Genomic DNA, 27,113 nt, shown 5'->3' on the forward strand with positions numbered 1-27,113 from the left:
GTATACAGAGTTCACGTGATAAAAAGGCAACACAATTAATGTAGATGAACTCCCTGAATATAAAGAACTTAGTCTAAATCTAGTTTTTTCCAGCCAGTTTTTAAAGATTTTGGTATAGTAGCACTCAGTCTGAAACACTAATTTAGACTGGATTGCCACATATTACACCTGGGTCCAAAAAAAAAAAAAATAAAAAATAAAAAATCAGTGTTAGTACTCCAGTTTGAAAGAAAGACATACCTTGGCTTTTGCATGGTCTAGTCTAGGTCCCACTGTCCTCATTATCTGACAGAGGCACTCCAAATCCTCCCCCATATCCTTGAGTTGAACTCTCTTCTTCTTTTCCAAAAGCTAAAAGATTAAAGAGGGATTATTTCCATTAAGAGGGGGATCTTTTTGCAGACAGTTATGAGGTTAATTCAAAATACAGAATACTCCTCCCTCTCTCTATATAGAGCCTGATCCTGCAAAATACCTGGACCAAACTAAAACCTATGAGAATTCTCCAAGATAAGACCTCTGTTAGATAAAGCTATGTACTGCACTGAAAGTTGCCCCTCTTAAACAAAAGAAAAAAACCCAAAAGTATTTTGCACCATCATTAACTATTCAAATTTTCCTGCATACACACCGTAAAAAACAAAAACCCACACTTTTTAAAGTAGCATTGACTATTTTGCACTTGAATGTTAGCTGTGAAGAACTATTTTACCAAGCTGTTACACACCAAATTTAGGAAGTCCTGACACTTACTGTTTTGATGCACTTATGAAGGATAGATTCATGAATAAGATCAAGCTTGCCAAGCTCTCCAATGAATTTGATGTTCCCCAGCATCTTGATCTTGGCAATAGCTCTCTGTTCCTCCTCCTCCGGGAGAAGGGGACCATCACGCTTATCATAGACTGGACATAAAGAGAAGTGTGTCAACAATACTATACAAATATACATAAAATATAAAGTCTGGATTTAATATAAATAGCTTTAATCTTACTATCAACATTTCTGGTGCGGTTTTCAAATTCATCTTGAAGTTTAGAAATTAGGAGGCGTCTGAATGTCTACAAACAAGATATAATTAGGTTTCAGACCAATATAGTTAACCACACAAGCAAAAAGTTTAGATTTTCAGTGAGAGAGAGGAATAAGACACTCACTGTGCTTTGCTTCTGTCCTGGATGACACTCTGCTGATGGGCCATCAAAGTTGGGTGCATCTTCTGCCAGCCGCAGACATAGTTGAGCATACAGGGAGCTATACTTCGGCTCTTCGAGGGCTTTGTCTACGATCTAAAGAAAATAGTATGTTTCTAGTACTGTAATTGATTAGATTTTAATTCAAACTTTAAGATACTTTCAGGATTAAGTAGTGAATATCTTCAACAGGACACTAACAGGGGACTTTTAAAACTGTCCATTTGGGGGCAAAGTACCCAGTCATACAGTTACAAGAGTCACTCTCATATGTGACTATTGTTCCAGATGGACTCCTGGTATTGCCTAACCTCTTATAGCCTTAGAGAACTTGAGTGTCTTGTGTAATCTTCAATACACTAGTATTCCAATGTTAAAAAAATACCCTCCTCCTCCCTCCCCTCCAACCACCTCAGAATCTAATACAGCCTTACAGCATTGCTATGGGATTTAGACAGTAGTTGTGCCTGAGCTCACACATCTTTTATGTCATGTGAATGAGTGTATTTGGTTCTACCTCTGCACTGGGGTGGGGGGGGGGGGGGGGGAAGAGGGGTGGTGGTCACAGCATGGTGTGTGTCTGTGGACTAGATTATCTCTCAAAGTCCCTGCCATCCCACTTTTAGTTCACCTGACTATATGCAAGTAATTTACACAGATCACAAAGATGGGTAGTACAGTACAAATTATTTTGCACAGTATAACTACTACTAGTAGCAAATGTTAAAAAAAAAAAGCTACACTATCTCAAGACCACCTATAGAAATAGCGTTTGTGGCTAGTAAAAGCCTGCTTCAGATTAAAAGAAGTCTTCATATCCTGTTCTACTGTAGAAATCTTCACCAGAAGGGTTGTTTTAATATATGCGTAAACATTAAATTGCTCATTAGTTAGGCTACTGCTTCTCTTCCAGTTGTAACCCCCCAATATGTAATAAAATTAAGTTTTGGGCAATATTCCGTCATCTATTTGGCCATATTTTATGCATCAGGAACAATTCTGAGACTTTAACCAAGAATAACCATCCTTTAAGCAAAAAAAACTTAAGTTTTAGTAAAATCACAGATATTCTTATTGAATACTAAATTAATATGTACTTAAAATACACCCGACTTACCAGCAGTATGATCCCTTTTAGAATGAGCTTAGACTCTACACCCACATTGAGGAGCTCAAGGCATAGCTTGTCAAACTTTTCAGGAGTAAGTTTATTTAGTATGCTAGAGAAAGAAAAAAGTTAAGAGGAATCAGTTATGCTTGTAAAATGTTCACATAGTCCATACAGTTTAATCTATGCGAGTTGGGCTTAAGATTTGAGTTCTCCTGGTTTTCTTCCAGTTTTCACTTTCGACAAGATCAATTTACTTTGTGTGTTTGTCAACTTGAGTAGGTTTTAGGGCACATGAAAAATACACTCTCAGTAGCAAAGAGAATATAGCAGTCTTAATCCCCCCCCTTACAAGTTTTTTTACATGATGCAGGGCAGACAATTGATATTTTCTATTGCTCCTGACAGCTACTCAGGAATTTCTAACCAGCTTCAGGAATACTCTCTCATAAGTTTATGCACACGTATTTTCCCCTCCTAACTCTTCCATTAGGAACTATGCATTTCAATTTTAACCATACAAGACAGTGGTTTTCAACCTTTTATTTGTGGACCCTCCCCCCTAAAAAAACAAAAAACCCACAACTTTTAACGGAAGTGTGGGCCCATTTGGAAATCTTGAATGTAGTCTGCAGACCCCTTGGGGTCTGAAGATCACAAGTTAAAAACTACTGGTATAAAAGTACTTGTACTACAGGTTGATAATATAATATGGGGGGGGGAAAAAGGTAATTTTAGTACTCCACTTTGCCAATCGATATTAACCTTAAAAACAACAGACCAACTTACCCTCTTACTTTCCTGAAGATTGCATCGTGTCGTTCTTTGTCATTTGCGGAGTCGTCATCTCGTCTAGTGCTTCGTGAAGGAATCCATTTCTGAGCGTTTTGCCCTGGGGTTTTCCCCAGGAACTCGCTATATTTATTGAAAAATATAAATAAGTAAACAAACTGAGAAAAAGTGATTTTGCTCAAATATTGTCACAAGCAGCAGAAGCATTGAATGTCACCTTAGATTTAGGATATGAACCTGCAACTGGTTGTGCAATAGATGCTCCCTTAGCCTGTGGGGACAGTATGGAGACCCACATACTTCTTTTGCAGGATTGGGTATTCTCTAGGATCCCCAGCAACTCCTCTCCACACCCCCTTTACTTCACTTCAGTTAAATGAAAAAACTGATCATATTAGCGCTAACTGCCTACAGTTGGCCAGTCTAACTAAAAAGATAAAAGCCTTTTTCTGTTGTATACAAAACTGGAATAAGATCTGTCAGTGTTATCTGTTAGCAAGCTAACAAAAACTGACAAAATCATCATCATATGGTGTCTTAGAGAAGTCTACATGTTTGAGATCAATAATTGCTGCATGCATGCAGACTCGTTATTTATTTTTACCACCATGGCAATAGGACATACCTGTTGCTGGCAGTCTTGGGATAGTGCTGAGGTGCACCCCTACTACCTCCTCCGCCTGAAGAAGCACTGTTTCAGAGAAGAATATATCTTTATTCAAGGCTTTTCAAAAGTATTCTCTCTAACTCTGGACTAGCTACACAATTTTTGTATATTTTATTTGAAAGTTTAGCTATACATCCTTCATAAACAGAAGTTAAAAGTGATACAATTAATCTGTCCCTTAGCATATGAAACTAACTTAAAATTCTCAGAGTTCAACGTATATATTGCCAGACATTTTGCTTTTGAGTCATTTTACAATAGTCTGTCATCGAGGGGAAAAAAACCTACCTGAAACGAGAAGCACCCCCTTCTGCAATCGCACTCTCCACTTTGGCGGCTTGACAACGAAGAATCTTCAAAAGAATAATAAATTGACAGGGTGGGGGGAAAAAACCTAGAACGATAAATCAAGAGATCATATTACAATTATTCGCTTGTGCTCATAACAGAGTTCTTTTCTTCAGCAGGATGACATCTAAACACTCAAATAATGTGGTTTGTGTTAACCAAGTGCTTTTATTAAAAAGGACTCCCCCAGAGCTTAAATACAGCTTGAAAGTCAGTTTATTCCTTCACTTATGTGCAACACTTGATGACATGAGCAACATAAAGCAATGTAGGGACAGCCTCAGAAAGCTCGATTATGTGATCATAATCATTTCTCTTGTGACCAAAAATAAGGTCTCAATACTTGTCCGAGAGGCACCTTTTTCTTACAGGTTACTTAAATTAAGATTTATTTGTATTATTGTTAAGTTTGGCAGGAACAGCCATGCAATAATGTCAAATTTAACAGGAATGCATCCTAAAAACTGTAGCGTGAACAGATGTGCCAGATCATCAGGGTTTAATCCAGGCCGATTTAAGATCACATGAATATCTAATCCATGTGATAGTCATTTAACTACAGAACTGCTTTAAACCCCATTTGCCTCACCGCACAAATGGTTAAGATCCAAAGATGGAGGTAGTTTGAGCATGCCTGGAAACGTGGGTGGCCTTTAAAAGAAAAATCAGAGCAGTACTCATCATGTAGGTACTCTGCTCTGAAAAGATCGAGCACCTAAACTGTTCTTGTGGCACCTTAGAGACTGACACATTTATTTGAGCATAAGCTTTCGTGAGCTACAGCTCACTTCAGCTGTAGCTCACGAAAGCTTATGCGCAAATAAACGTGTCAGTCCCTAAGGTGCCACAAGTCCTCCTTTTCTTTTTGCGGATACAGACTAAGCCGGCTGTTACTCTGAAACCCGAACTGTTCTGCGTTTCAAATTTTCCTTCCATAACCTTTTCTACTGGCTCAGCCATTTTAAAAAAATTAAGTGACGAGATAAAGCATGATGGAGCCTAGCACAGGTCTCGTCACTGGAGGACGAGAGCACGAAAGGTGTTTCCCCCTGAGGAAGTCCCCCTCCCTCCTCTGCAGGTTTGGCAGGCAAGCGCTACCTCCTGCTCTTTAGGGATACTTTCCGCGGCAGCAATACACCTTCTCATCCTGCTCTGGCTGCTCAGGGCTGGAGGCAAGGGAAGGGAACAAGAGGCGGCTGCAGCTGAACAAAAGGGCTGCGGGAAACGCAGGCGGAAGCAGCGGCGCCCCCGCAGCACACAGGCGCTTCCCCCCCCCCCTCCCTGCCGCACGGAGCCCCGAGCGCCCCCCCCTGCCCCCGCCTCCGGGCGCCGCCCGTTCCTAGGCGCAGCAGGCCCGGCCGGCTCTTTGTTCTCGGCGAAGGAAGCAGGAAGGCCCCAGCCCGCCCTCTGCAGGGCGACGGGCCGGCCTGCCCCCCCCCCCCCCCGCCCGCCCGCCCGCGAGGACCGCGCCGCCCAGACAAAGCGCTTCCCCCTTCGCCGGCCCAGGGAGGCGCCCGAAAGGGCGGGCGTGACATGAACCTCCTCCGGAGCGAGGGGCTCCTATGGGGGCGATCACGCTTCCGAAGGCGCGACCCCCCCCCCCCGGGCAGGTCGGGGACAGGGACTCGCCCCTCCCCGGGGCGGATCAGGACCCCTCATCCTGCACCCCGGTGTAGGCGGGGGCAGGCAGCGTCTCCCGGCTTACGGGGGAGCAGCAATCGGTTCTCCGCCTCCCCGCCGCCGCGAAGGGGCCGAGGCGCCCTTCCAAGGGCAGAGCCGGTAACCGGCTCCCACCGCCGCTCCTCTCCCCGCGGCTTCTCAGCCTAGCCGGGCGGGCTGCGAGTCTCTGCCCTTCGCCCACCGATCGGGGAGAAGCCGGTCCCGGCGGCCGGAGCCGCCATTTTGTAGTGGAGAAAGAGGGGGAGACGAAAAGAAGATGGCGGCCATTTTAGCGGCGGCCATTTTAGACAACAGTACCCTACCCCCTCCCCACCCAACGCTGTCCGCCGGCACCGGCTTCCTCACCTTCCCTGGGGCCTCGTCAGCTTCACCGGGTCCCGGCGGCTACCAAGGGCGTGGGGGAGACGAGAGAAGGGAGGGGGAAAGAGGGAACCGGGGAGGGGGGGGGGAAGCGTGCGACGCAGGACGAGCCTCCGAGTCACCCCAGCAGGAGCAGCCAAAAGCTTCCGTCGACCACCTCCATAGAGATCCAACTCGCGGCCGCTTCTAACGCGCACTGAGGCAGCCCCACTAACTTTATTACCCTGCGCGCAACCTACCCCGCCTCAGCACTCCAACGGCCAATCGCCGCCGGAGACTCCACCCATCCCCGCCAATCACAGCAGAGGAAGGGGGCGGGGATAGAGCAAAGATGGGGGAGGAGCGAGCAAGGAAAGCTTGGTTGAAGAGCAGCACCTCCGCAGTGCAGCACCGGTATGCGCGAAGGCATGTACGCCAACGGGATGGCGTAACTGACCGGGTGTAAAGGAGGCGGTTGCGCAAGTGGCGCACCCATTCAGTGGGAGCTGCTTGCCTCTCTCTCTTCTTTGCTGTTTGTTCCTATGTTTCTCCCATCAGGCAGGCTCCTGCTTCAGGACGGTGAAGGAGCGGTCCCAGTGCCTTACATCGGGCTGCCCGGCTCACAGCGAGCAAGGGGAGGGGATGTTTTACCTACTACTACTCAGCCTCTCTGACCAGGTTGAAAACACACGTACACACCCTACCTACTGTTGCCATACACTACACGGTTATACATTGTGATCTGAGCCTGAAAACAGCTGCATGAAGGACCGTTGCCAGGTGGCTGCAGGGGTCTAGTCCCCTGCATCCAATTCTAGGGTTGCATTCCCTCTTTAGGTTTCAGAGTAGCAGCCGTGTTAGTCTGTATTCGCAAAAAGAAAAGGAGGACTTGTGGCACTTTAGAGACTAACAAATTTATTAGAGCGTAAGCTTTCGTGAGCTACAGCTCACTTCATTGGATTCCCTCTTTAGAGGCCACCTAGGGTGCAGTAGATGGGTTCAGCTGGTAGAGCTGTTCAGTCCATCGCGTGGCATCATGCACCTGACTGATGGTTGACGATGATTCGTGGGGCCGGTTCTGACTTGCATGGTTTATAGTGTTTAACAATCGTTCTTGAACATGGTTGTAGCTATGGTAGCACAGTTAGATGCTTTGCCATGGAAGGACTTTTGCTGCTGCTATGACTGAGAGCACATGCACATTTCACAATGCAGCTACTGGGCAGATGAAAAATTTTCCTTAGATTATAAATCACAGTTCTTTCCTCCTCTTAATTGATATGTTTTTGCACATTATTTTAGGGTACAGTCTTGTCAACAGTAAACCCTCATTACCAGACCTGCCAAACCCTCAAAAACAAACAAACAAACAAACAAAAAACCACACACACACCCAGAAATTGGGCGTGTTTTTTGCTTAATTGGCTTGTGAATTCCTTGTTAGCTAGTTTTTGGCTTGTTACAGCTTATTGCTTTTTTTTTTTTTTTTTTTGGATCAGCTCCTGACAAGCAGCCGGAGGGAAAAAGAGTCAGGGGTGCACAGCGGGCCCATGCCAGTCCCAGACTGCACATGGGGGGAATCTAGTCACAGGTTTTTACCCAGAACCGTGATTGTTCAGCTTGCAGGACACACTTCAAAATACAGCTGTTCTCTCAAACTAATTGTTTTTTCCTCACTTTTCAGAGGGTGGTGGCAAAAATAAAGTGACCGGTTTGAGTATAGGAGAGTCTTAGTTGCGGGGCAATAGGAGAATTCTATTTATTGAATTGTTCCAAAGTTCATGTTATGAAGATTTAAAGATTAAATAAATATTTTATATATGCAGCCTGAGCTTGAAGGGAGCATACTCTAATCACAAAGTAAACAACAGAGCCCTAAACTGTCAGCTACAACCATGACCATGTTAAAAGTAGTGAAGCATGGTAAACTATGCTTGGCAATAACGTTGCTCCTTCTTCTGACATTAGTCTCAACAATCTGGCAAATGGTAGCAGAAGTTTAGGCCAAGGGCTTTGCAGGTCAATGCCCAGCAGAGACTGAGTATACTCCTGTACTCTACCTAGTGGTTACACAATACACTTGTTTTAGAAAAGTGGTGGTTAGATGACATTAACGGTAATCTTTTTTCCCCCAGGAATAATAGTTCAACTTCAAGGCCTGGTTCCCAGAGAACAACTCGAGAGACAAGGCAGAGAGCAAACTCTCCCACGCCTCACACAGCCATTTCTTCCTCGACCAATGACTTCCATGCAGAACTCGCATAACCCCAACTAACAACAACAACGTGTGCCATACCAAAGTTGAACATTTGCTTGCACACGAGAAGGCAAACTTGGAAGACTGTGCAACAGCACCATCTCATGATGTGTGCCATCACAATATTATCATTTTCTAAGGCTTAGTCTACACTACAGCGATAAGTGAACATAAGGCAGCTTACGTCAACCTAATTATGTCAATGTCTACACTAGAATGCTGCTTCTGCCAAAGCAAGTGGCGTGCTACACCGACATAACAACCTCTGCAAGAGGTATAGTGCTTATTTCAGTGTGATTAAGGCAGTCTGTAGTGTAGTGGCTGTGTAGACTCTGCCTTACTTAGATCTGCTGTTGGCTGTCATTCTTGTCAGTTTCAGGGCTCCAGCTGTAAGCCCCAGGCTGCTGCTCTGAGCAGGAGGAAGCTGTGAAACTGACACAAATGTCAATTTCACTGCTGGTAGGCTTCCAGCAATGAAATTGAGCCCTCCTTGGCTCACAGCTCAGGCTGTCACCCTGGGGAGGGTGGGTTACTCCACTATGAGCTCCGCACTGCTGTCATGTCCCACAATGCCCCACTTCAGTCATGCAAGTGCTCCTGGTGAGGATATGCACCATCAGTGGCAGGTACAATAGGTCGGGGAGGCTAAGCCTCTCCTAACCCAGGCCATGGCCCCGCCCATGCTTTGCTCAAGGTCCCACCCTTGCTCCCCCAAAGCCAGTAGGGGCTGAACTTGGGCCGGCAGCCTGGAGCTCGGGGCTTGTCTGGCTGGTGGCCCGGAGCAGCTCAGGCCAGCCTGAAGGTTGGGCCAGTGCTTTGGCATGCCTGGTCCTCAGGCCTGCTGGTGGCCAGGGGCAACTTGGGCCAGTCCACAGACCCACCGGTGGCCAGGGGTGACTCAGCTGGCTGGCAGCCCGGGTGGCTCGGGCAAGCCCATGGCTGAGGGGTTGGAGTGGTTTGGCCAGGGCTTCTCCGGCTGGGAGGGGCCCTCAGGGCTCTGGTGGGCAAGACAAGGTAGGTGGGCTAGTCTTCCCGAAGTGGGGGAGGGTTCACCCACTGCCCATGATGTGCACTATGGGCAGAAGTAGGGTAGTATGGACACCAACCGTCAATTGAATTATTGCGGTGGCTGTAGGTCAACCTAAATTAAAATAGACTTAATTTTGTAGTGTAGACAAGCCGTAATACAATTATAGCTTGCAGTTTGGTGTTTTGGTGGGGATGAGGCTTTTAATTTGTACTGAATAAAATTTACCCCTGCACTGAGTGCCCACCTCAGGCACTATGCGTCATTTAAACCAGTCATAGGAAGGCTCACTCCTCTGGTTGAGGTCAATAGGTGTGTGCTCATGTATGTTAGTTCAAATAATACTGCCAGAGATGCAGCCTTAGGTGGATTCCTAGGTCATGCAGGATCCCTAGCAGCTACAGAATAAAATGCTAGACTGATGGGGTCATGTCCCTTTACTACAGGAGCTCTATGGTGATACTGCTAACTTTAACCTCCTAAAGAATCAAAATATCTTCATTTTTATCACAGTCCTGTATGGGTCATGCCAGAGGTTTTCCTTAACACTAAACTTCCACAAACACCCACATTAGCTCTGGACACATCACCTACTGTGCCTTTCTTTTTTTAGCTGGCATGACAGAAGTGTAGGGCAAGTGACTGAGAAAGTGACACACTAACTCTTGTACCCTGCAGCTGGGAGGTCCAAACAGATGGCTTTACTGAAAGCCTCTAATTTTCCAGAACCAACTCCTGTTGTTAATACCTTGCAGTAGGCTCTCAACAACTTATATTGCTGTCCAAAAATTTATGTGAGGCCTACCATGGTGCACCGATATAGGCCTTTGTGTGTTCCTCTTCAGTAGGACAACATTAATCCAGGTATTTTCCTCTATCTAATAACAATAAGCATTAACAGTTTATCTTCAAAATCCTATATGAAAAAACCTGAACAGACTACTCAGACTATTTAAAAGTAAATTTCATGGACAGACACATATGCTGTATGTAGGTAAACACATGTAGGGACTGTCTTTTTTAAAAAACAAAAAAAAAAATACTAGGAAGCTCAAGATTTCTTTATGATGAGGGGTAGAAGAATATTTTTTCCCCCTGACTTGTTTTGTGTCAAAAGGCAGTTTCCCCAAAGAGCTATACAGCAACAACCTTGAGCCTGCATAGGGTTCACACAGGCAGACCTCCGCACTTGTTCATAGCTTCACTAACTTCAATGGGGTTCTATGTGGATATAGGGTCTGCCTGCAGAGGCCATTGCGAGATCAAGGCTCAAGATATTAAAGCACAATTATTAAGGGTGGTACCAGACTTCTGTCTAGTACAGAACAGATCCAAAAATTTTTTGTGTTCTTGGGGGTTAAAAAAAAAAAAAGTGTAATAGAAGTACTCAAAATTTTTGAAAACCAAATTGAAATGAGGGATTGTGTTTTGCTTTGAAGTACAGGACATTCCCCTACCGAGTTTGCCTCACAACTATTCCAGCACTGTGTTAGGGCACAAAGGATCCCAAAGTGGAAGTGAAGTAAAAGCTCGATCATTTGACTTTCTCTAATAAGTCTTTGTTGGGAAGTGGGTAGAAACCACTATTTATTTATTTTTGTAAGCAAATTATGTGGATGTTGATTAGCAGACCATTGTATCAACCTTGTTACTTTTTTTAGAAAACTACACTACAAAATATTTATTTCTATATTATAGTAAACAATGAACGTTAAACTACATTTGCTAAATAAACTAATAATACATCTCATGGTGCATGATCCTTACTTTTTAAACTGTGCTTGTTCTCTTAGGCCCTAACACTGCAAATATGCATGTAAGTAGCTGTGTACATAAGAAGTCCCATTGACTTGAATGAGACTATTCAGGTGCATAAGTGTTTGAAAAAGTGCGCCATTAAGGTGAGCCTGCAAGGTGTTGAGCATCTCTGGAGAGTTGGTTTCCCTTCCTCTTTACTACTGCTAAAAATGTTGGCAGGACAAATTAGGCTTTAAAACACCAGTGTCACATATATTGCCCATCTTACTAGTACCACCAACCAACAGTGAAGGCACACCCTTGCTCACATCTGAGAGCTGCATAGTCCAATCACTAGTACAGTATCCAGCACATATCTTAACTTGAAGGGGTTTCTATATTATCCCCACTTTGCTCCAGGCAATCAGCAATATGTTAATCAGTTATCAGTTTCATTACCCCTTTTGACTGTCATCTGTGGTCCTGATACCTTTATCATAAGCTAGTCTTCTCTAAACTATCCTAGCCTCACCCCTTTAAATATCTTTTTTCATAATGTCACTTATATTGAACAGCAGCTACTCAATGTCTGGAAGAATCCAAGGCCAGGACTGATCTAGCTATCAGTCTCTGCAGTTGTCTCTCTGTGGGTATGGAATAAGTTGCCTCTTTAACAAATAGTTATAATTACAGTATCTATAATCTTTGTGATTATCATGTTTGTTCCATCTCTGTGACCTGTTTTCCTCTTGCTGCTGCTGTTCATTGGTACCTGGGTTGTTCCTTAAGGTGGGGTCCGCTGCCTTTTTTTTTTTTTTTTTGGTAAAGAAAGAAAAATGTTTAAAGTCGCCTCAACATCCTTCCTTCCCCTATATCTAAAACACAGTTTTAACATGGACTGTTAACTCCAAAAGTAAAAACTCAGTCTGGTCCTCTAGAATCTAAATCCAATTTCAGTACCTGCACATTGTGACTCGGTGACTAATCAGGGAAGCCAAGACTCTGAGAAATACTCTGTGTGGATGTACCCTTACACTCATTCAGAACCCCACTAATGTCAGCGTACATCCCCATTGATTGGCATGGAACAGTTGCAAGATTAGAGAAATTGACATGGTTTTTTTTTTAAGGTGGATGTAAAACAATCCCATCTGAAGTTCATGTGTCACTAATGCACAGAAAATAATCTTGTGAGGGCTACATAGATTTGTGGGTATCAAAGAAGGAAAACATTTCAATTTGGGAGGAAATTTAAAATCACATAGGAAGAAAGGCACATAGGCTTTACTAGGAATGAGTGAATTTACTTTGTCAGATCTCGAACCCACTAACAGCAGAAGTTAAACCGTTTGACTTGAGCTGGAACATTATTTCATTTGGCGTTCCGTTTAGGAAAGGCAGGGCTGGGGCATACAGCAGAAGTGGAAGATTTTAAAAACAAACAAACAAAAAAAAACCCCACACACACTCCAGCGGAAAAAAATAGGAGAAAAGATAGTGGAGAGAAAAACCATTTACAACGGCATTACAAAAAAGGACCAGAAAGAAGGAAAGAACAGTATATAACCAAAAATCAGTGATTATATGTACAGTACTGTATAGGGTCATCTATTTGTTTGGGGTAGTCCTTTAATCCATACACAACAAAGGTGTTTTCCTAGCTGAAGAGACCTTGTATTTGTTTAACTTCCTAGAAAAAGAAATGGAAAAGTAGCATGCAAATTTTAACAAATCCTGAAAACCCAAGAAGCACTTTGAACAGTGTAAAACCGTCACTGGATTTGCTCAGCTCTACTCTCTACCTTCACATACTCATCTCCAGCAGATCAGTTTAGGCACCACAACAATAGTAGCATCTAACGTGTCAATTCCGAAAATGCAATGGAATAAGTTGGTTATAAAATCTCTATAAATGTAGACAACTACCTCAACAAGTGAAAATGTCTTGAGCAAGAGTTAACTGGATTGTGGGGAGCCCATCAATTAAAGGACTTGAGATATATTTTTCTGTCTACATGAATAAAAATTTAACAGCCAACAATCAACATATTTATCCCGTATAATCTGCTGGAATAACAGGACAATTGCAATTAACAAGTTATTTTCCTCAACTGATAATTGTTATACACTTGGGGAAAAAAAAGTGTTTGCCATCAGAACATGTGGGACAGTATGATATTTCTGTAAATGGAACTCTATCTTCACAAAAACAATCCACCCCTCCCTGCTTCTCAAGCATCTATTGTTATATGCTGTCCTCTAAGATGTGCAAAGTGATGGGAAAGCTGAACTTAACTCCTTGTTTGCTAAAACCAGTTTGTGTCTCTGGCCCATCACATGTAGCTAGTGGATCTCACTAGTTCTTCCCTCTGAGCCTGTGATAAACTCTCTGAATTGGGAACATCTATGCTGTGGGATTGAAGCTGTGAGGGATTGAAGAATCTATTCATTTGTTTTTCACTTTAAACAAAAGTCCTCTCCTCACTTCCAGCCAAAGAGGAACACATCATCATTTGGCAAACAAATTTATATTGGGCACTTGCACTTTTACTGGAAGTGTTTATGTCGTATTTATGAAAAATGTACTAGTTCATTGATAGCATATTACAAGTCTTGGCTTGGGTAATGTGACAGGGTTAGGGGTGGAGATGTTTTAGGGGGCTCTGGGGACATCCTGCCTTAGAAAATTTTCTAGAAAATGCTTATTTGGTACAAACGGATTTCCTTTTCAGAAACATTGTATGAGCCCCAGAGTTGCTATCTCTGGCAGAGATTATTTAGCAATTTCCAGAGAGGGATGACTCCAAAGACTCAGGGAAATCAACGGAATCCTCCCTGTAGTAAGGGGATGAAGTTTTAACAAGGGGTTTCTGAGAGCACCCCCTTCCCTCCTCCCAAGAGCCCCTTCCAGCTCATCACTGAATATTCAGGAATATCTTTTTATGTTGTCACTGTTTCAGGATAACTGCATCTGTATTTCCCCCTCTGTGGTCCCTCAAGAGCACCCGCTGAAAGGTTTCTGGCTCCCAGCTGTCACCAATCCTGGGTAAAGACCTATCTCACTCCCTTCTGACCAAGGTTTTAAGGGGTTCTCTGCTCAGTGTCCCCGTCCGGTTCCCTTCGTTTGACCCTTTGACCTCACTCCTATCCCTGTTATTTTATTAGTTGTCCCCCGGAATTTTTTGGGCATCTAGGTCCTGTGGATCCCCCTTTTAGGCTGGGGGGGATCCTTTAGCAGTGGACGGGCTTCGCCTGCCCACTTCCCGGATCCCAATAAGACCAAGGTTTTAAGGCAGCACAACTCCCTTCACTATCCTCAGCAAGTTAGTTTGCCTAAAAGGGCAGTGCCTGTACTTCGCTTTCTCTGCAAGGGCTATGGTTACTGTATTGCCAGCACTGCAGTTCAAGTTACCATACAACTCTTTCTAAGAATAAATGTGTTTCCTTAAAATAAAAGGATTATAGTGAAAACAATAAACTTTACCAGAGGTCACTGCTACTACAGCATAAGGCTGAGGTAGTATCACTCCTTCAAACCCCACAACTGGGTTTTCCCTGTGATTACAAGTTCAGATCAGTCTTTAGATCAGGAACCAGAACGAAGGCTAGACAGATCAGCTATTTCTTTATGCAGCTCAGGCCTTTGATCACTAGTCTCCAGGAACAGGTAATAAGCAGCCAATAGCTCGCTCCTCCATGTTTAGCTTCAAGAAGCTGATTTTTGGCCGTTTTTTGGGGGGGGGGGGCATAACCAGTATTGTGGCATTACCCACTCCCATGTACTGTCTCAAAAATCTGTGCTTGTCTGGCACATTCAAAAATTTCAAACACCCCCCAACTTCACCAAGCTCATCATCATCCCACAGACCAGACCCTTTCAGAACAGATGAAAAACCTGCAAACATATCTTCACACTATGAAGATCAATACCTCTCAACACACTTTTCAAGATCCCTGGGTCCTACATGCCTTCCACAACATGTAATGTACCTCATCCAGTGCATCAAATGCCATGACTATGTGGGTGAAACCAGACAATCACTCCAGTCTCAAATGAACTCACACAGAAAACTGATAAATGACAAAGACATCCTATCACCCAGAGATGAACAGATTTCACAAAGCAATCATTCCATAGCTGATCACACAGTCCCCGATGTCAAAGGAAATCTGCACAAACACCTTCAAAACACAAATCTGGGAACTTAAATTCATAACTTTGTTGGACACTATGAACTTAGAGACATTAGGTTTATGGTTCATTACAATATGTAACACATCCTACTGCCTAGTTTCAGAGTAGCAGCCGTGTTAGTCTGTATTCGCAAAAAGAAAAGCAGTACTTGTGGCACCTTAGAGACTAACAAATTTATTAGAGCATAAGCTTTCGTGAGCTGTAGCTCACGAAAGCTTATGCTCTAATAAATTTGTTAGTCTCTAAGGTGCCACAAGTACTGCTTTTCTTTTCACCCTACTGCCTACTAACCCTTAACTGCCCACTTCATTTTAAGTCAGTGGTCTCCAACCTTTTTACACCCAAGATCACTTTTTGAATCTAGGGCAACCCAGGATCTACCCTGCCCCTTCCCCAAGTCCCCTCCCCTTCCCCAAAGCTCCACCCTGCTTACTCCATCCCTCCCCCCCGTTGCTTACTCTCCTCCACCCTCACTCACTTTCACCAGGCTGGAACAGGGGGTTGGGGTTCAGGAGGGAATGTGGGCTCTGGACTGGGACCGAGGGGTTACCAGTGTGGGAGGGGGCTCTGGGCTGAGCCTGGGGCAGCAGGTTGGAGTGAAGGAGGGGATGAGGGGTCCAAGCTCTAGACGGGAGTTAGGTGCAGGAGGAGGCTCTGCTGGGGCAGAGTGTTGGGGTGCAGGAGGGGGTACAAGGGTGCTGGCTCTGGGAGGGGGATCAGGGTTGGGGCTTGGGGTGCAGGAGGGGGTATGGGGTGCTGGCTCTGGGAGGGGGCTCAGGGATGGAGTGCAGCATCCTTCTGGGCAGCACTTACCTCTGGCAGCTCCTGGTGGGCAGCAAGCACAGGGAGGCTAAGGCAGGCTCCCTGCCTATCCCAGCCCCACACTGCTCCCAGAAGGGGCCAACACACCCCTGCAGCCCCTGGGGAGGGGCAGGGGACACGCGACTCTGTGCACTGTCTCTCTCTGCAAGCACTGCCCCCACAGATCTCCTGGCCAATGGGAGCTGTGGGGGTGGTGCTTGCAGGCAAGAGCAGCACACAGAGGGAAACCCCTTCCCTCCTAGCCCCCAGTGGAGCTGCTCAGTCCACTGCCAGTCTGGGGTTCCGTACGCTGGCTTCTGCCAGCCAGGGTCCTGGCCACAGGCCCCGCTTAACCCGCTGACGGTCTGGGGTTCCGTTCACCCAGGCAGGCAGTGGGCTGAGTGGAGCTGCTGGCCTGGACCTCGGCTGGCAGCAGCGTGCCAGTATAAAAAAAAAAAATCGGCTCGCGTGCCTCCTTTGGCATGAGTGCCGCAGGTTGCCGACCCCTGCTTGAGACACTTTGGTTACCTTCTGCCGAACTGAGGAATAATCTTGTGAAGCTTGAAAGTTTGTCCCTTCTACTAACAGAAGTTGGTCCAATAAAAGTTGACTAAACCTACCTTGTCTCTCTCATGTCCTGGAAACAACATGGCTACAACACTAAAAACAACATTTCAATATAGTCATTGGAACTCTTTACACTTCTCAAGTGTCACATCTGTCTCAGATGTGTCTGAGCCATCAGAGTTTTGCTTTATCTCGTCAGCTTCTGAAAATCAAGCTCTATATAAATTAGATCAGCATCTTGGTTTCCCGCTGCTGCTATCCACTTAATTCTCTATCACATATATGGGCAGTATTTCCCCCCATCACCCTCTTTTTTACACACTAGCCTATCAACTAATAGTCACTGGATTCCTCGGATCTTACAGTCAGGATTGTGTGTGATTTTAGTGGTGTTCTTTGTAAAAATGTGGAACCCAAAATGTCATTGTTTACCCAGGAGCTTGCCATGCTTTTCAGCTTGTTGCACTTACCTTAACAAGAGACCAAAGAAGGCAAAAAACTTACCACCTCATTATTTCACTGGCTAATTAAATAAATTATGGCCCAGCTTTACCACATGGACCGGCAATCACTAGACCACCAAATATTAGGGGTATTGATGCTACAGCAATAACTGTTTGTGTGGATTACTGTGGGCTATTATAGGTGGGCATTTGCTAATTTGCTTAATGGTAGCAGAACTTGAGCCAGTCCTGCTTTAATTAGTATTACACAAGATTTTATGCACAGTTCTGTCTATGCAGTCCAATAGCCTACCAGTATGCTCTTCATTTAAAAATAGTGCATATTCTGAACCAAAACATAACTATAGTAATACAAATATTTAAATATGCTAATCCTTTTTAAAGCTAAAATAGTGCATACATGTCCTCAGTATAGTTTGTACTCTTGGGGGGAAAATGGTGGCCCTTTATTAAATGTTGTCTACTGGTATACAGGACCCACAGAATGCTTAGATTCACCATCTTGTTAAAGTGACAGCATTTTTATAATATTTATGATCAGAGAAATTGCTATACGGGGGCAATTTAGTTCAGTATCCTGTTTTTGCCAATGGCCAGGACCAATTTATTTAAAATAAGGCATGATTTTAAAATTACACAGTACCTGCCTACAGGAGAACTTTCCCCCTCCCCCATCTTCAGTCAGTTAATGCTCGACTTATGCCCTAAGCCCAGGGTGCACGCACATGGGTGTATATCCCTCATCAGTTTGCATAATACATAATGCAATGATAAATGTTATCATTTTCCATTAAAAAATAATCTATTTTTGAGACCTATTAAGCCTTTGGCCCCAACGCTATGTCTCAGTGAGTTCCACAGTTTAATTATGCATTGTATAAAATATTTCCTTTTATCAGTTTTAAATGGGTTACATTTTAATTCCACTGAGTATGCCCTTGCTAAAGCAGAATGGGTTTTGTGCTGACCATCAGCATAGGTAGCGTCTATACTGGAGGTCTGGAATACAGGCCTCCCCTCAATTTGTCTCCCTGACATCTTTTTGTGGACATTTGGCTATCAGCTCAAGTTCAACATGGCTAAAATAGAGTTCTTAATCTAAACCCCACAAAACTATCCTCACTACCTCCTTTCTCAATCCCCATGGACAACACTACCATTCTACATGTCCCTATGGCCCTTAACCATAATCTTCAATTTGGACCTCTCTCCAGGTCCTCACATAGTCACATCCAGCCAACATCTAAGTCTTGCAGATTATTTCTGCATAACATCTCTAAGATATAGCCTTTCCTAAAGCTCTCATCCAGAATCTCATCTTCATTACTGCAACTTCCCTTTCTCTGACTTTGATAGCCGATATCCATTTAGAATTATGTTGCAAAGATAATTTTCATAGCTCATTGCTTTGACCACATCACCCCTCTTTTTGGATCACTTCACTGGGATTCCCTCTTTTTTCCCCACACATCAAACAAGCTGCTCATCTTTAATCTCCCCTCACCCACTTATCTCTTATTCAGTATTGAAAAGTCAGCTGCTGCCTCTGATCAGCTCATGATGTCAGCTTCCATCACCCACTTGTTAAATTTTCAGACAAGCACTTTTGTGCTTTCTCCCATTCTGCCTCTCATGCTTGGGAGAAGCCTCCTGTAAATATCTGCAAAACTAACATTATCTTCTTTCAGAGACCTCCTCTTTGCTCTGAAGATTGCAAAATATTTGACAATGAGTAGGCAGCTGGAGTGCTGAGAGCACTGCCTATCACACGGACAAATATTGTCTCATTGTTCCTTGTACTCCTCCCTGCTTTGTCTGTATCTATTTGTTGTTTCTTGCCTTATACTTAGGTAGTAAGCTGTTTGGGGCAGGGACTGGCTTTTTGTTCTGTATTTGTTTGGAGTCGAGCACAGTGGGGTCCTGGTCCACCTCTGGGATTCCTAGGTACTATGATAATACAAAATAAACTAATAATCATACTGACCTCCTTTATAAAAGCACCTGGAGTTCTACTGATGAAAAGAGCTATAAAAAATAGGTATTATTAATTATTATTATTATAGAAGTGAATTTTCTGAACTCTTTCAATCCAAGTAGTTTAGGGGTACCTTGGTGGGGAAATTTGCACTGTATTTGTTCTGCAAATTAAAAATAGTCCATTTCTCAATGTTGGTTTATTTCAGCAGCATGAAATTTACTCAAATGATAAGACTGTTTTCTTACGTTTCATGAATTTATGATACAACAAATTTTTTTAAACAATTGTAATAAAGGAGTATAGGTGTGTATTTAAGTTCTATGAATTGTTGGCCCACATTCTCTCCTGTCCTGTTTCCATTCAGAACGAGAGAGGGAGGACCTGAAAGGGAGATGGTTATAGTTACCTGATTCTCTGGCTAGTTCTGAGCCAGCTAGCAACAGTCCTGCAAAACTATCCACCAGCTGCAGCTTGCAGGAGCACAGTACACTTCTCCACCCACAACACATTCCCAGGCTGGGGATGCAAGTTAGGGTAAGACGGTGAGGACGGAGCTAGCTATATATGCCTGCTGTGGCTTGCCTTACAGTGGGGGAACCTCTTGCTGGGGAACTGTGTCTAGTTTCTGTGCCCTTTGCCTTGCATAAATTGTACAGAGAAAAGAGAATTGGCTGCAAAATGTCTCCCCCTTTTATTTGTTTTAAAACCAAGGAGCTGTACTAATTGCACTATACACTAGTAGAGTTATTGTGGTCAATACAAATGTTTTGTTGAAAATGTTATAAAATTCAGATTTATGAGGCTTAACTTTTAGACCAGATGGGCTTTCACAGGAACCTCACATTTTGGGATTAGGCATGTGTTGTGCATTTCACATTTGAGTATCTGGGCCCTGGGATTAGAGTTGGTTGCAGATTGAATTCAAAACTGGAAGGAGCCTATTTTTCCAGATCCAACTAAAATGTAGGCTTAAGTGGCTCAGAGCTCATGGGAACAAGACTTTGCAAGATTTCACTTAATTGTGCTGACATCTCTGAAGACCTGCCTCAAAAAATTTTGTTACTGACATATTTGAATCTATACACTGGCTTTTTTTGAATAAGATACCCAAACTCTAATGTTAAACCTAATCCAGATTCAAACACACTCCTTAGTTCATCTCTACACATTTAATGGTGGGAAATTGTCTTCCCTTCTGTCCCCTCCTACTACATACTAATATCTATATCTATTTATCTGAGGGTGAATAGGATCCTATTCCTCTCCATTTAAACTCTGAACCCACAGGGCCAGATTCATCCCTTGTGTAACTACTGACATCACTAGAGTTATACCAGGGATTAATTTGGCTCACAGTACATTACACATACTATATACTTTATTGATTTACATTGACTCATTTATTGAATCATGAAACAGCAATTCTCAAGTGGAAAATGAAATGAAAGTGGTGTGAAGAGGAACCTGATTGTTCAGAGTAAAGTGAAGCGGTTTCAAAAATCACAGTTGGATGGTTTATCTAGTTCCTTTAGAAGATAAATTGCTGTTGCCAACTAACCATATTTGGGGAAGATTTAGGATGATGGGAGCAAGTGATTGGCATTAAAGTCTCATCAGATGACAGGAGACAGTCTGGTTTGGCCACCGCTGCAGTGAGTAAGATGACTAAATAGAACTGTCCACAACAGCATCCAGATTTCCACTTCTACCCTCCATCCAGTAGTTACAGCAATTAACTTAGATGTGTATATAGATTACTGAAATTAGTCCTGACTTGTGCTTACCATGCCCAATTAGGCAATTTGGAAAGGTCTTTCTGGAGTTCCTCACACTGGTTTCCCTAGTCTTGTCTTCCTTAAATAAGAGTTGCATGTCCTCAGCCACTTATTCTTCTTCCAGATCGTTACTATATTTAGCAGTCACTGTAGTACTAATTCCCAGGGCAATCTATCAACCTCTTTTCTCAATGAGAATTGGCCATGTATATATATATATATATATATATATACACACACACACACACACACACAGTGTGTTCCCTGTCTTCTAACAGTTGTATAACCATGACAGGACTTTACTTCTCAACTGATCATCATCAAGTTTCCTTAAGAGCAAGTGTGGCCCATCAGGTAAGGCACTAGACTGGGACTGAGAAAAGTTGAGTTCTATTCCTGGTTCTGCCACTGATCTGTTAAGTAAGTTTGGGGCAAGTCACTTCACTTATCTGTGCCTCAGCTTGCTCATCTACCAAGTGGTGATGCTATTTTAAGTGCTTTAAAAATCTATGGGTAGAGTGCTGGAGTTTGCATATTATTATTATTAATATTAAGCTCTTATGAGAGTGGCATTCTAAAGCCTTCCTTTCCCCTTTTCAGCATTTCCCATCCCCATTTAGGTCCTACCTTTTCATTTTCCCCCTCTCATTGTTTTTTGCATCAGCAAGCCCATTGGGATACATCATGTTATTTTAGCTGACATAGTTTTGGAGCACCAAATAGTGGTTTCCAGAGCCAGTTATTTTATTAGTCTTTAATAGAGTGGAGGCTGGAGAAGCTGATTTCAAGTAGAAACAGCTGTGCACAACAATTTTTTATTTATTTTTAAATACTGATTTTTAATGTTCAGTGGAGGGGAAAAAAGGAATTTTTCCTTGTATATACTCAACATGAATGACCTTATAGATTACAATGTTTCAATCTTACTACACGGAGTGAAGAATGGGGGAGACTTTAACTAGAGCAGGGGTTCTCAAAGTGGGGGTTGGGACACCTGAAAGGGTCATACGGTTATTACATGGGGGACGGGGAGAGAAGAGGTCATGAACGATCAGCCTCCACCCCTAACTCTGCTTTGTCTTCAGCATTTATGATGGTGTTATAAATGTCAAATATTATATATATTTAAGAGGGGGATGTGGCTTTTGTACTAGATGCTTGTCATTGAAAAGGGTTATCAGTACAAAAGTGTGAAAACCACTGAACTATAGATTTTCACTATTTGTGTATTAATTTAATGTTGTGAGATACATTTCCTATGGTTTCGGCTGGTTTTCTTTTACTTGGCTTGCTTAAAAAAAAGTCTACAAAATGGCTACCCTATTTTTAGTTTTTTTGTCCTTAAAAACAAAGTGCTAAAGACCCTTCTTTCCATAACAGCAGTTTATATTGATATCTTTATCCATTCTGTTCTGATAACGAGATATAGTACAATGGATTCCTTCTGTTCAAATGCCATTTTCAGGGAACACAAATCAGGTTTGGTAGACACAACAGAGCTCAACTGAACAAAAGAAAAACTGGCTTGGTACTGGTTATCCTATCATATGTATTGCTTCAGCTTTTGTTGTTTCTTGACTAAAGGAGCAATACTATTCATATTTAAAAATACAGAAAACTCCACAGGTGCTACTTTGCACAGAGGCTCAACTCCAGAAAAGAAAATAGCCTCAGGAAAGATATGGTTTAAAAGACTGACCAACATTTAGCATCTTGCCAGGTTTTGTATGTTTTGGCAACCATACAAAAAAGGAAGAGAAAAGGTTTTTTCAACCAGACATTCAGAGAAATGTGGGGAGGGGTGGGGTTATATTCTCTGTATTGAAAATAAAGGAATTCTGTGTACAATATGTTCCCCACCATCCTTTTTTCTTTCATATGTTCTAAATTGGATTGCAAATTGGTAGAGAGAGGGATAACTTGTGAAAGTGAGATTTTTTCCATCACTATCAAGCCTTTTGTGTCCAAGTTGAAAGAAAATGTTGTTCCTCAAACATATGGTAGTTCATAAACAGAAAAACCTACTTGAAGTCTTACCTCTGCCTGCTAGCATCTGGACTCTCTCTCCTCTGACTACCAAGTTTGTATAAAATCTCCTAGGCTTCCTTGGAGTATCTGATTGGGCCTCTAGGCCCCAATCCTGCCTCATTACTTCAGTTTACAACACCTGTGTGAGAGATCAGAGCCAAGCATTAACTCTGCTTGCTAGAGATCAAATACAGCTTCTGTATCTTGTCACAGGGATTACAGGCACAAAGACTTTTAAATAGAGCTGTGATTTCATGCTCTGACCCTATTCCCAATATGAACAGGAGTGCTTGTGGCACCAACTAACCTATTTCCAATATGTTTACCAAAAATTCTGAGAAATTTACAATGCCTCAAGTTCTGCTATTTGTGGCTCCGATATATTTAATTAGCGACTCCTCCATGACTGTCTCTCTCATTCCAGGGAATTTCTATTCCACAGATGTTTCCCAAGAGATGATTGAGCTATTCTACACACCCAGGAAAATTTCAATAAAGATCATATACCATCCGGTTTTTAGAAGTCAGATTATTTGTGTAGCTGGGTTAATATTCTAGACCTATTCCAAATGTTATTTCACTGATTTAAATGGTTTTTGGCAGCAAGAATTAAGTCTGGTCTTCAAACTTCTCTATTAAAAAACAAACAATCATTAGCACAATTCTGTGTTTCCAGATGTGAAGCCACATCCAGAATATTCTTTATCAGAGCTGCTAAATTAAACAGCTTGATAGTTCCAAAATAATATATTGTTCATTAAAGTAGTGACAGAATTAATTTTTGTCATAATTTAAAATCATTTTCACATGACCCCTGCAAATAGTAACAGGGAACATTATTTTCTTTAGGTCTATTTAGCTGTCAAGGAAGAGGAGAGTAAACTAGTTTAGTATCTGTGGTCTACGCAGGCATGGTGTTAATCAGAACAGCAATTCAAAAAGACAACTCCAAGCCACAAAGGTTTGTTGGATACTAAATATAAAACAGCTATCAGAAAGTCCTACACCCGTTACTTTTCTTTATCTATTTTTAAAAAGAGAGATAATGGTCTTTTTACTGTTGGTACCACTAGATCTTAAACAGCTTGGCACTGATATTTCAAACTACTCTGCCCCCTGCCCCCCCCCCCTTTTTTTTTTTTTTTTTGGTAAAAGAGGAGGAGAAGCTGTCACTGCTGCTTGTCTCCCCTCAGAGTTGCTTCACTGCTGCTACTGAAGGGGGTTCATTGCTAATAGCAACAGAGTTGGCCTGGAGGAAACACTTTTGAGCAATTCTGTTGGCACCCTTCAGATGTTGAATGATGCAATCTGTCAGATGCTACAAACTGTTCATTAACCAATGACAGTTGTAATTGCTACCAGTAAGAATTTATGATTAAGTGATTGTATTTGGTGTACTTTTGCAGACAGTTTCATGAGACGGGCATGAGAACTCACTCTAAAAGGACCAAGGGTGCTCATTCTAGGCTCCTCAGCAATCACCTCCCTTGGTTAGAGACCTGTGTCTCTCAACTGTTTTTCTTGGCTGCACAGTTCCCTGCATATACTGTGATATTCCCAGCAAGCCAGACTGCCTAAAGAGGCCAACATCTGCATTTTGTTTTCTCTTTGAAAGCTACGTATTATGTCGTTGTCAGCAATGAGGAGTTACCACACTGTTCTTTATAAGCGAGCACATTTATTCTTAAGGTGAAAGCATGATGAAGTAAACATATTAAAAAACAATAAAAGGGCCTATACACATGCCAATGAACTTACCAGAGATCACCCTCCAACTCAAAGAAGGGCTCTGGTTAGGAGTCAGTTCTTCAAAGCTCACAAAGGGGGTTTTCTACGGTTAGAACACACTCAGCTCGGAACCAGAATAACCATGAATAGTTCAGTCTTTCATTTATACAGATTGGGCCTTTGATCTTAGTCTCATGTAACAGGTGATCATCAGTCAAAGGCCCACTCCTCAGGTCATAGTTTCAAAAGGCTGGGCTTTTGTATAACCTGGGGTGAGGAATTTGCATTCACTGCCCTTATGCATTTCCCAAGAAATCCACTTTATAGATATTGTCCCAAAAGACCATTCTTGTCTGCACATTATTCAGTCTAGTCCTTTAATCACCCAGGACCACAATAATACATAACCTTTGCAGTTAATACTGTGGAGTCCAAAGATACTTAAACTTCATTTGATAAGGTTTTTCAAGGATCTTGCAGGAAATTGCCATATCTGTTACAGCTAAGACTAAAACAACTTTTAAAAAGAGGAATCAAAAACAGAGGAACGGGACAGAGGTGCCTTGCACATGATGAATGATACCCCCCTGTAATTTTTAAATATGGTCATCTAGACTGAACACAGATCCCAAAATTTGTGCAGACAAAATGGGCAAACAGATAAGCAGAATGAGTAAGTGTGCACTGAAATTCCTGTGTGGATGTTCAAATGAAGGATTTGTGCAAGCATTTTAGTTGAAAGCAGGTCTCAAAGAATGAAATTATTTAGCTCAATGGAGAGAAGAAAAATAGAGGAAGAAGGGGAACACTTTACAAAGTAATACACAATATGATGGAATCTAATCAGGGAAGGAGGTATATATGTGTCTTACCTATAGCATAGTAAGCATTAGGCACTTATTCAGTTTGCTGACTTTTAGTTTTAGGCCAGATAAGAAAATACTTTTCAGCAGTATATAGCCAATCCGGGGAATATATTCACAGGATATTAGCAAGTTAAATAGCTTTCTGAATTTTTGCTGTTGCAAGATCTAGATCAAAAAATTGCATTAGGTGTAAATTCTCTTGCATCAGGGCATGAGAAGATTGCCTGCTGTAGAAGCAAAAAAAATCTTCCCCTATGCAACCAGCCAGGTGCACTGTGGAGGCTGGGCGGTGAAATGTTTGGCCTTCCTATGCTGCATCAAGCATTGACCAATATCAGATGCAGTATACCTGATGCATTATGACAATGAGTTGCCATAATATGCTAAGCCTAAAAGCATGTCCACATCTAACTACTGCCCTGATTAAAAACGTCAAGGGAATATTTCTGTTTGCAAGGAAAAATTGCTTTTAAGAGGACTAGCAATTTTGGGAGTATTAATGTTTGACAGTTTCCCTTTCTTATAAAGTGACATTAAAACTATTTTATTATTCTGTCATCTTTGTCAGGTTTTTCAGGCTCCTCAGCAAATTAATGGCAAGGGAATAGGAGATTTATATTGAATTTGAATTTCACTAGTTCAATCTATAATCTGAATCATTCACCTGAAGCATGGCTCACATGGCTCAGCATGAGGCAACAAAGGGTGAGTATCATGGAGTAGAATATATACACTTGTAAATGCCAGTTGTTTCAATACGTTTTACAAGTTAGCCATGGCCTTTGTGTTGTAACTTGTGGCAGAGCTCTGAGTGATGTTGTACAGGACAAAAACAATGAATAGAGATATTTTACTTATACAAGGAGTTAAAACTTGTAAATTTTAAGTAGTGTCTTTAAAGTGTTTCAGTGCCATAATCTGCAGAACTGGAATTAATTTGCAAACTAGACACCATTAAATTAGGCTTTGTGGCAAGATGGCTGATCTTGGTCTGGTGGGTCCTGCACTTTTCTTGACAGGGAGCTAAGATGCCACCCTTTGCCCCTGCTCTTGGGTGCCGAGGGCCCTGCTAGTAGCTCAGAAGGTGGTAGAGGCGTGAAGCAGGGGAGGGGGTCTAGTTTTGCTCCTCACTCCAAGTCCCAGCCCCTGTGGGTGTCTTACCCTCATCCCCCTTAGGTGGGGTTACCCTTGGTCCTTATATGCTGGGGGGAAGGGAGTCTCCCTGTCCTGCTGGGCAGGGTCTCCCTTATTTCATTTCTCAGGTCTTTCAAATCTCTCACCACACCTCCAAGCTCCAGTCCTTTCTCCTTCCTCCTCTATCTGCCTGATGCAGGGGGGTTTATTAGGTTCCTAACAGGGCCTTAATTGACTGCAGGTACTCCAATTAACCTGCAGCCACCTTCCCTAGTCTACAGGGAACCATGCCTTAATTAGCCTTGAGCTTATATATTTCCCTTCTAGCACTCTCCCACTACTCCCTGGCCCTCCTGTATCACAGCTTGAATAAAGACTGGGAATGGATGAGTCATTACACAAACTAAAAACTATTTCCCCATGCTAATG

General features: G+C 42.7%; 1 protein-coding gene across 2 annotated transcripts in view; it reads right to left on the reverse strand.

Moving 5' to 3' along the window:
* The window catches only part of EIF4G2 (eukaryotic translation initiation factor 4 gamma 2), a 37,437-nt gene extending 10,577 nt beyond the window's left edge, over nt 1–26,860 (reverse strand). The window contains exons 1-10 of one of the 2 annotated variants that reach the window (XM_043517442.1): nt 26,712–26,860; nt 22,966–23,095; nt 4,049–4,154; nt 3,719–3,784; nt 3,091–3,216; nt 2,311–2,413; nt 1,158–1,289; nt 995–1,061; nt 754–905; nt 241–351 (exon numbers count right to left, since the gene is read on the reverse strand). In XM_043517442.1, coding sequence (XP_043373377.1) covers nt 241–351; nt 754–905; nt 995–1,061; nt 1,158–1,289; nt 2,311–2,413; nt 3,091–3,216; nt 3,719–3,784; nt 4,049–4,154; nt 22,966–23,077 — 975 coding nt within the window. In that variant the 5' untranslated portion in view covers nt 23,078–23,095; nt 26,712–26,860. Of the gene's footprint in view, nt 1–240; nt 352–753; nt 906–994; nt 1,062–1,157; nt 1,290–2,310; nt 2,414–3,090; nt 3,217–3,718; nt 3,785–4,048; nt 4,155–22,965; nt 23,096–26,711 lie in introns of those variants that run through there. The other variant, XM_043517441.1, reaches the window with a different exon arrangement.
* Between the last annotated feature and the right edge of the window lie 253 nt (nt 26,861–27,113).

Source organism: Dermochelys coriacea, chromosome 6 (assembly GCF_009764565.3).
Source record: "Dermochelys coriacea isolate rDerCor1 chromosome 6, rDerCor1.pri.v4, whole genome shotgun sequence".
In the NCBI taxonomy this organism is placed as follows: Eukaryota; Metazoa; Chordata; order Testudines; family Dermochelyidae; genus Dermochelys; species Dermochelys coriacea.